The sequence below is a fragment of the Ipomoea nil genome, unplaced genomic scaffold, assembly GCF_001879475.1.
Source record: "Ipomoea nil cultivar Tokyo-kokei standard unplaced genomic scaffold, Asagao_1.1 scaffold0497, whole genome shotgun sequence".
Taxonomy (NCBI): Eukaryota; Viridiplantae; Streptophyta; class Magnoliopsida; order Solanales; family Convolvulaceae; genus Ipomoea; species Ipomoea nil.
The window spans coordinates 241226-251649 of NW_017616925.1; the positions used below are offsets into that span (position 1 = coordinate 241226).

At 36.6% G+C, this 10424-nt stretch overlaps 1 protein-coding gene across 1 annotated transcript; it reads right to left on the reverse strand.

Moving 5' to 3' along the window:
• Positions 1–4699: 4699 nt before the first annotated feature.
• Positions 4700–5429, reverse strand: LOC109173929. Its single transcript, XM_019323252.1, has 2 exons — positions 4832–5429; positions 4700–4773 (listed from the first exon to the last, which is right to left on the reverse strand). Exons 1-2 carry the CDS (start codon positions 5427–5429, stop codon positions 4700–4702), a joined length of 672 nt encoding a protein of 223 aa, XP_019178797.1.
• Positions 5430–10424: the final 4995 nt, after the last annotated feature.

Below are 10424 nucleotides of genomic sequence, written 5' to 3' on the forward strand. Positions count from 1 at the left end.
TGTTTTGCATAGATATTTTCATTGGCCAAAGAAGAAAAACGATGTAGAATCTTATGTTCATAATTGTGCTACTTACCACCACAATGCATCTAAATCATTACTTGATATTTCCATGGATTTTGTGCTTGGTTTAGCATTAAGCTCTAGGAGGAAAGATGATGTGCTTGTTGATAATTCAAACAAGATGGCTAAATTTAATATATCTCATTTTGTTGAACTATTACCATTAAAAATGTTTAAATTTCATGCTGTGTCATTAGACTTAATTCCCTTACTTGTTGATTGTAGGATGATAATTGGAGCTAGTCGTGTCAAGCATCGCAAGAAAAAGTTTCATGAGCGTGTGATAAAACACAAAGTGAGCTTGCTAACTTGTCTTTCATTAAAGATTTGGATTCGAGGATCAATCCTTTTCAAGAAGGGGAGAATAATACGAACCAGTACACATGGAATCCAAGGGTCTATAGTGGACTCATCACAAGGCCCATAACTACATCCTTAAATAATCATTGGTGGAAGAAACAAGAAGGCCCAATAATAATTCCATTCGATAGCGGAAAGTATTATAGTGGCCCATTTCAAGTGATATCATGGATCGAAGACAATGCTTACAAGATTCGAGGTCGAATCATTTTCAAGAAGGGGAGGATGATGCGGCCCAACATAATGAAAATCCATCAAGAGTACCAATTGGGCCAATCACAAGGCCCAAGTCCAAACAATTAAGACAACTCTTCATTGGTGATATTCAAAGATGGTGGAAATCCAAGTCAAGCCCATTTCAAAAGATGAAGAAGAATTCAAGTCTTTTTATAACTGTTTAAGTGCTGATTTTGGAGATTAAATTAGGCACAAATAAGCCTTATAATTTTTAGTTATTATTATTTTAATTTGTTTGGCATGAAAGAGAAAACACTAGTTTGTATTTAGAAAGGATTCCTTAAATCCTTTTCTAAATAGGACTATATTTACTTGCTTTCTAGATTAGGTTTAGGACTCTTATTCCCATTGTATTTAGGATTACAATGCTGCCCTATACCTATAAATAGGGCACATCCATATCAGTTTTAAACAGGCTTTAATTCAATAAAATTCTTAAGTTTTTCTTTACACTTGTGTAAGAAACCTTATGGCTAATTGTGGACTCAATTAGTGGCTAGTCGTGGACTCGACTAGCAAATTGATTCGTGGACTTGAATCAATCTTCCTTTCTTCAATCTTAGATTTAGGTTCGTGGACTCGTTCTTGAATCGAAGGAAATTAGATCCAACTCTAGTTGATTGAAGATTGCATCATCAAGGTATTTGAAGCTACAATGAGATTCTTCCAAGTCTTTGAGGATTCAAGACAAAGGGGTTTCTTGTGAGGTTTAAGGTATTTTGATCCATCTCTATCTTTACATTGAGAGCAATCTTGGGGCAATACTCCATCTTATTTGAACCTTGGACTAGGTTCATATCAATTAGTATAGAGTGGCAGTTGCACTCGCTTAGGGTGTTGCTCTAGATTAGTCATTCGAGTGCTTAAACCTTCCATGGCAAAGGCTAGAGCATCTATTTTGTGCTCTAATCTCTTACGTGTGTTTGGATCCTCTTGATCCGAAATTTTTGTTGATATTTACAGTAGTTATTTGGAGGTTACTTATCAAAAAAAAAATTTTAAAAAAAATCAAGAAAGTTGAAAAAAAAAAAACAAAAAAAAGAAAGCTATGATGAAGAAGAATAAGGTTGGGGAATAATTTGGCTGGTAAGAGAATTTTTGAGGGACAAGGAAGAGGAAAAGTATAAGGTTGGAAGGAGTTCTTTATAGATTCCTAATTGGTTGTGGTACACGTGAACCCCTTTTATATTCTATTTGTCACTATCTTTTGATATTGGTCTTGCATATCTTTCTGCCATACTTCTTTCTTTGCCTCCCTTTTTCTTTCAAATCTTGCTTAGTTTCTTTGCTTGTTTTGTCCTTTTTCTTTGCTTCTTGCTCTCAATTTTATTACCTACCTCGCGATACACCTTACTCTTAAAGGCTTGTGAAGCTTTCCAAGGTACGTTTTCTTGAACTTTGAGGTTGAATCCATATCAACTTGAGTTCTGGACTAGAAATTTTCCTTTTTGGAAAAAGGCTTGTGATAGTATTTGCCACCTGGAGTGATACACGAGTGGAGTGTGTGTTTGTAAGAGTGTGTAGTGAACCCCCAGAGCCATATGATCCATCTCTTACCCGTGAGCTGAGAAAAGTGAGGGAGCGAGCCAACTTTTTGGTTTCACTAACATGAATACTCACATATCTTCTTGTTTTTAGATTTTGTTTCTCATTTACTGATGGCTGAAGAGGTTCCAAACACACGTAAGAGATTAGAATAAAAAATAAACAGGTTACTCAAACGAGTGACTAATTTGGAGCAACACTCACAGTAAGTGCAACCACCACACAATGATGAGCGACACCTGCCACCAGCAGGAAGAGTGGATCCTAAATGTCAAAGGATCCAACAGCGTAATGTGGAGTTAGGAAACATTAAACTTGAAATTCCTAACTTCACCGGTGAGAAAGGACATACCGAATACATAGAATGGGAGAATGCTATTGAAACTCTTTTTGAATACTACTTTTTTTTGAGTCTTTTTCATTAAAAAACCCCAAAAAAAAATTTCCGATCCATATCAGTTTCGATCCAAATTGATATAAATATAGTCCAAGATTCAAATAAGATGGAATATTGTCCCAAGAATGCTCTCAAAAGTAAAGATAGAGATGGCTCAACATACTTAAGCCTCACGAGAAACCCTTAGTCCCGAATCCTCAAAGACTTTGAAGAATCCCATGTAGCTTCAAGTACCTCGATATTGCAATCTTCAATCAACTAGAGTCGGATCTAGTTTCCTTCGATTCAAGAACGAGTCCACGAACCTAAATCTAAGGTTGAAGAAAGTGAGATTGATCCGAGTTCACGAATCAATTTGCTAGTCGAGTCCACAACTAGCCACTAATTGAGTCCACAATTAGCCATAAGGTTTCTTACACAAGTGTAAAGAAAAACTTAAGAATTTTATTGAATTAAAGCCTGATTGAAACTGATATGGATGTGCCCTATTTATAGGTATAGGGGCAGCATTATAATTTTAAATACAATGGAAGAAAGAGTTCTAAACCTAATCTAGAAAACAAGTAAATAAAGTCTTATTTAGAAAGGGATTTAAGGAATCCTTTCTAAATACAAACTAGTGTTTTCTCTTTTATGCCAAACAATTTAAATTAATGATGACCAAAAATAATAGGGCTGATTTGGGCCTAATTTAATCACCAAAATCAGAACTTAAACAATTATAAAAATCCTTGAGTTCTTCGCCATCATTTGCAATTGGGCTTGAATTGGATTTCCACCATTTTTGAACATAACCAATGAAGAGTTGTCTTAATTGTTTGGACTTAGACCTTGTGATTGGCCCAACTGGTACTCTTAATGGATCTTCAGTAGTTTGGGTTACATTATCCTCCCCTTCTTGAAAATGATTCGTCCTCGAATCTGTGCAATCATATGGAGACAAGTCTGAAACATTGAAAGTAGAAGAGACATTGTATTCTCCTCTAAGATCAACCTTATAAGCGTTATCTCCAATCCGTAATATAACTTGAAATGGGCCATCTCCACGTTGGTTCAGCTTTGACTTTCTCTCGCGGGGAAAACGGTCTTTGCGCAAGTGAATCCACACCCAATCTCTAGGCTCAAATGTGATCTTTTTCCTTGTCTTGTTCACTCGAGCAGCTATTTGTTCGTTCCTTTTATGAATTTGTTCTTTGACTTTAACATGCATCTCCTTGATCTTCTTGGCACGTTCTTCTCCATCTAAGCTATCCTTGGCCTTTCAAATGTTTTAAGGCTTCATGATCAGTGCCTAAAATAAAGTCTTTAAACCATAAATAATGTTGCCAAGTTTCCAAGGCTCTTATAATGACATAAAGTTCTTTATCATATGTGGGATAGTTGAGTGTTGCGCCACCCAACTTCTCACTAAAATAGGCAATGGGGCGTTTATCCTGCATCAGTACAGCACCAACTCCAATGCCAGAAGCATCACATTCTAGTTCAAAAGTTTTATCAAAACAAGGCAAAACTAGAACAGGAGCGGTGGTGAGTTTCTCTTTCAATGTAGCAAAAGCTTGTTCCTATTTAGGCCCCCATTTGAAGATGGTGTCTTTCTTAATCAACTCATGCATAGGGGCTGCTATGGAGCTGAAATCACGAACAAACTTTCTGTAGAAACCTGCCAGTCCAAGAAAACTACGCAAGTTAGATACATTAGTTGGCGTTGGCCAACTTGTGATAGCTTCAACCTTTTTTGAATCCATGGTCACACCTTCTATACTAACATGAAATCCTAAAAACTCGACACTCTCAGACATAAAAGAACACTTCTCAAGATTGGCACACAACTGTGCAGCCCTAAGTTCAAGAAAAACTAATCGAAGGTGTTTCAAGTGTTTTTATTGTGACTTGCTATAAATCAGAATATCATCAAAGTAAACAACAACAAAATTACCAATAAATTTCCTCAAAACATGGTTCATAAGCCTCATGAATGTGCTAGGGGCATTAGCTAAGCCAAAAGGCATGACTAACCACTCATATAAACCATGCTTTGTTTGAAGGCTGTTTTCCACTCATCACCTTCTTTCATCCTGATTTGATGATATCCTCGTTTCAAATCCACCTTGCTAAAGTACTTAGCTCCATAAAGTTCACCAAGCATATCATCAATTCGAGGAATAGGAAATCTATACTTAATAGTTATATTGTTGATTGCAAGACAATCAACACACATTCTCCATGTACCATCTTTTTTTGGGACAATGAGCACTGGAACGACACACAGACTCAAGCTTTCTCGAATATGTCCAATTTCAAGAAGCTCTTCAACCTGTTTCTGGATTTCCTTTGCTTCCACGGGATTGGTTTTGTAGGCTGGTCGGTTTGGCAAGGTAGATCCAGGGACAAAGTCGATTTGATGCTCAATCCCTCTAAGTGGTGGCAATCCTTTTGGCATCTCTTTAGGGAATAAATCTGAAAAATCAGCAAGCAATTCATCAATAGAGGCATTACGAAAACAAGATTCAGAGTGTAACACGAGTGAAGAATCAAGATCAGTGGTAAGCTTATGAATGAAAAGTAAGTTAAACATGTCTCCCCTTCTTATTGTCTTCTTAATGTCATTTTTTGTTGCAAGAAGAGAGGGCTGATGTCGTGATTCCTTTGCTGGGTTTTGAGAAGAAAATGGCGTGGAAAGGGAGATTGGAGGAGGTGGATGCTTTGATTTTGGATAGGGGGAATATGGCATTGATTTCACCTCTTTTGATGCCTTCCTCGATTTCAATAGTACTTCTTCCACCTGTTTAGGAGTCAAAGGCGACAAGACATATCTAACTCCATCCATGTGAAACACATAAGTGTTCATCATTCCATCAAAAGTGATTTTTCTATCAAATTGCCACGGTCTACCTAACAGCACATGAGTAGCCTGCATTGGGACAATATCACACAAAATTTCATCACGGTAACTGTTAAAAGATAAAGGAATAAGAGCCTGCTTTGTTACTCTAACTTCTCCTGCATCGATTAACCATTGCAAACGATATGGATTAGGGTGATCAAGCAAAGGTAATTGAAGAAATTTAACCATAGCTGCACTAGCCACATTTGTGCAACTTCCAGAATCTATTATCACAGTACAAGCATTCCCTCTAATTGACCCTTTAGCATAAAATATATTTTCTCTTTGACACTCATCTTCTTTTAAAGGATGAACATTCAAAACCTTCTTAACAACAAGAGTATGAACAGACTCACTATCAGCATATTCATAATCAAAATCTAAAGGTAAAGGTGGTTCCTCCTCAACATGCTCATTGGGGGTTTCCAAATGGTCACTAACCTCATCCTCAGACTCATATTCAAGACAAGAAGCAAACTTTTCACATTGTTTTGTTATCTTAACTACCCTCTTGTTAGGACAATCACGAGCCATATGGCCTCTTCCATTACATCTATAACAAATTAATTCTCTAGCTATCACGTTGAGGCCTCACTGCCTCACTTACCTTTTCCTTACCTTTGTCTCGTGAATCATCTCTTGGAAGAGGGCGTTCATCACGCCTTTGAGGGGTAGAATGAGTGTTGTTCCATCTTGATGCACCATTGTTGGGCTTGTACATCTTCATCTCTTTGATTTTTGCTTCATATTCGCGTGCAGCATACAAGGCATCATCAAGGGTGTCATATCTTTCAGTCGTTATATTATAGACCGCGGTGCATGTGCACCGCGATAAAAAACGACGCCGTTTCTTTAAGTAAAGAAACGATCCGCCGTTAGAGTTAACGGAGTCCGTTTGTTTAGTGTATTAAACACCAACTGACACTACAGTATATCCAAACCGACACTGCAGTTATATCAAAATGATACTGTAGTTATAGTGAAATGAAACTGCAGTGTATATTGTACAATGAAGGTGTAATTATATCAAAATGATCATGTAGTTGTGTTTTAATGAAACTATAGTGTATATAAAATAAAATTAAATAACATTTTCACATATTTGAGTCTATAAATATCGAATGAAACTATAGTTATATCGAAATGAAACTGTAGTTGTGTTCAATTGAAACTGCAGTGTATACAAAATGACACTGAATAACAGAGTTACTTTTTGCAAAAGGGTGCGAAACAGCGAAAATAAACACTATTAGTTTTCATTTAAAAAAAAAAAAGACGCGCGGTGCATAATCGATTATGCACCGGGTGCATAATATAATTTGCCCATATCTTTGTGTACTCATTCCCCACCGGATTTCTTTGTTCAATCCATGTAAGAAACGAGCAATAGTTCTTGCCTCTTCTTCATGTATGTCCCCTTGCTCTAGCAAAATATTGATTGTTCGGTGATAGTCATCAACCGACATTGATCCCTGAACGGTTCCCTGCAATTTTCTTTCAAGATCATAGAAAAAAGATTTAGGGCGAAAAGTTAGGCGCATATCTTCCCTTACTTGAACCCAAGATTCATAGGGAATAAAATCAGCAACTCTCTCCCTATTTCTTTTTCTCCGCCAAGATACTGCATACCCCTTAAAAGATGTAGCAACTAGCCTAATTTTTGTAAGATCAGAATAGTGCTTTAAATCAAAAAGTGTTTCAACAGCATTCTCCCATTCTATATACTCTGTTGGTCCCTTCTCACCAGAGAAGTAAGGAATTTCAAGTTTAATGTTTCCTAGCTCTTCATTAGGCTGTTGGATCCTTTGACATCTAGGATCCACTCTCCCTGCTGGTGGCAGGTGTCGCTCATCATTGTGTGTTGCACTTGCTGTGGGCGTTGCTCCAAATTAGTCATTCGTGTGAGTAACCCGTCCATGGCGAAGGTTAGAGCATCTATTTTTGCTTCCAATGGCCGGGGTGGGTTTGGAACTTGTTCATCCATCTGTAAAGGAAAAAAAAATTCTAAAAACAAGAAAATGTGTGTGTAGACACGTTAGTGAAACCAAAAAGTTGGCTCGGTCCCTCACTATTCTCAGCTCTCAGGTAAGAGGTGGATTATATAGCTCTGGGGTGCACTACACACTCTTACAAACACACACTCCACACGTGTATCGCTCAAGGTGGCAGATACTCTCACAAGCCTTTTTCCAAAAAGGAAAATTCTAGTCAGGTACTCATGTTGATATGGATTCAACCTCAAAGTTCAAGAAAACGTACCTTGGAAGACTTCACAAGCCATTGAGAGTAAGGGTGTATCACGAGATAGGTAATAAAATTGAGAGCAAGAAGCAAAGAAAGGACAATACGAGCAAAGAAACTAAATAAGATTTGAAAGAAAAAGGAAACCAAAGAAAGAAGTATGGCAGAAAGATGTGCAAGACCAATATCAACAGATAGAGACAAATAGAATGTAAGAGGGGTTCAAGTATACCACAACAAAATAGGAATCTATCAAGAACTCCTTCCAACCCTATACTTTTCCCCTTCCTTTTCCCTCCAAGATTCTTCTACCAACCTTATTCTTTCCCCAACCTTATTCTTCTTCTTCTTCTTCTTCTTTTGCTTTCTCTTTTTTTTTTTTTTTTTTCAACTTTCTTGAATTTTTTTGATAAATTTTTATAATAAGTAACCTCCAAATAACTACTGTAAATATCAAAAAATATTTTGGACCAAGAGGATCCACACAACCCCTTCAAAATAGAATCAAGAATTGCAAGAATCACACAGAAAAACAGAAACGCTGCCCTTACTTCGAAGATCAATATCTTAATGACCGTAAGGAATTAGCAAGTGTATAATATATCAAATGAATGCCCCAGAAGAGATCTACAACATAACAAAATTTCAGATAAAACTAAACAGTGGATCTCGAGATATAGATCATTCTTTGAAACTGGTCACAAAACGCGGAAATCTGGACAGGGTGTGATTGCGACGTGATTGCGCGTAAATGCACTTCGTATATAGGTAAGGGTGAGATGGGATTTTTTTCTTGACTGAATTTGTGGTAATATGGTACTTAGGAGGTGTGAGGTATCGTTGATATTGGATAGGAAAAAGGGAAAACTCTTTCGGGATAGGTTTTCAAGAAACTAAAGGACATGTATCAAGATTCAAGAAAATAATCAAGAATGCAAAGGAAAATTTTTTGGGGGTTTTTTAATGAATAAGACACGAAAAAAAGTAGTATGTAAGAGAAGAACGAGATAAACCTAGGCTCTGAATAATAAGAACCAGTACACATGGAATCCAATAAGGGTCTATAGTGGGCTCATCACAAGGCCCATAACTACATCCTTAAAGAATCATTGGTGGAAGAAACAAGAAGGCCCAATAATAATTCCATTCGATAGAGGAAAGTATTATAGTGGCCCATTTCAAGTGATATCATGGATCGAAGACAATGCTTACAAGATTCGAGGTCGAATCATTTTCAAGAAGGTGAGGATGATGCGGCCCAACATAATGAAGATCCATCAAGAGTACCAATTGGGTCAATCACAAGGCCCAAGTCCAAACGATTAAGACAACTCTTCATTGGTGATATTCAAAGATGGTGGAAATCCAAGTCAAGCCCATTTGCAAAAGATGAAGAAGATTTCAAGGCTTTTTATAATTGTTTAAGTGTTGATTTTGGTGATTAAATTAGGCCCAAATCAGCCCTATTATTTTTGGTCATCATTAATTAAATTGTTTGGCATAAAAGAGAAAACACTAGTTGTATTTAGAAAGGATTCTTTAAATCCTTTTCTAAATAAAACTCTATTTACTTGTTTTCTAGATTAGGTTTAGGATTCCTTTTCCCATTGTATTTAGATTACAATGCTGCCCTATACCTATAAATAGGTCACATCCATATCAGTTTTAAACAGGCTTCAATTTCAATAAAATTCTTAAGTTTTTCTTTACACTTGTGTAAGAAACCTTATGGCTAATTGTGGACTCAATTAGTGGCTAGTCGTGGACTCGACTAGCAAATTGATTCGTGGACTCGAATCAATCTTACTTTCTTCAACCTTAGATTTAGGTTCGTGGACTCGTTCTTGAATCGAAGGAAACTAGATCCGACTCTAGTTGATTGAAGATTGCAACATCAAGGTACTTGAAGCTACATGGGATTCTTCCAAGTCTTTGAGGATTCAAGACTAAGCGTTTCTCGTGAGGTTAAGGTATTTTGATCCATCTCTATCTTTACTTTTGAGAGCATTCTTGGGACAATACTCCATCTTATTTGAACCTTGGACTAGGTTCATATCATCCACTTGCACCATTTAACTAAAGCCCTAATATATAATATATAATATATATTATTAGGGAAAATCTTACATTCTCCCACTTGGTGCAAGTACTAGCACAACCTTCATCAAAGAACAAAACACAGGAATCATAGTGATATATCCTCTATTTAATCAGAGTAATATCCATTATGGTCACATGCATTTAATTCTCCAACTTAGGTCCTTAATGAACAAACGCTATGTTTATTCTTGGTACCTTAAGGGATGTTTCTCAAAATACATTATGTGCACAACTGAAGGAGAAAACACATCCAAATTGTACAAAAGAGTACACTGTATGATCTCTAAACCTTTATAAGCATGCCTTAAGTAGAGATCTCTTAATGTTAGCATAATGCTACCTAAATTCTATGACTTCTTTATAAGTTAACTTTAAGTACTATCTCTAACAGCTAAGAGCTTGGAGTTAACACGTCTATTACTCCCACTCATCAAAAATAGCCAAAAGATAGTCAAGTCACAGAAGCATTCCAATAACTTAGACAATAAACCAAAGGTCTAAGTCGATGAATTTGGAATCTTAATCATACACCATAACTTCCCAAATAACTTCAATGTTCATTTTAAATGAACTGAACATAATGAGTCTTACTTTTAT

Coding starts and splice junctions, on each gene's coding strand:
- LOC109173929 (XM_019323252.1), bottom strand. CDS start 5,429: ATGGATGGAGTTAGATATGTCTTGTCGCCTTTGACTCCTAAACAGGTG. Junction 4,774..4,831: donor CATTGTCCCAAAAAAAGATG/GTACATGGAGAA, acceptor TATTAAGTATAG/ATTTCCTATTCCTCGAATTG.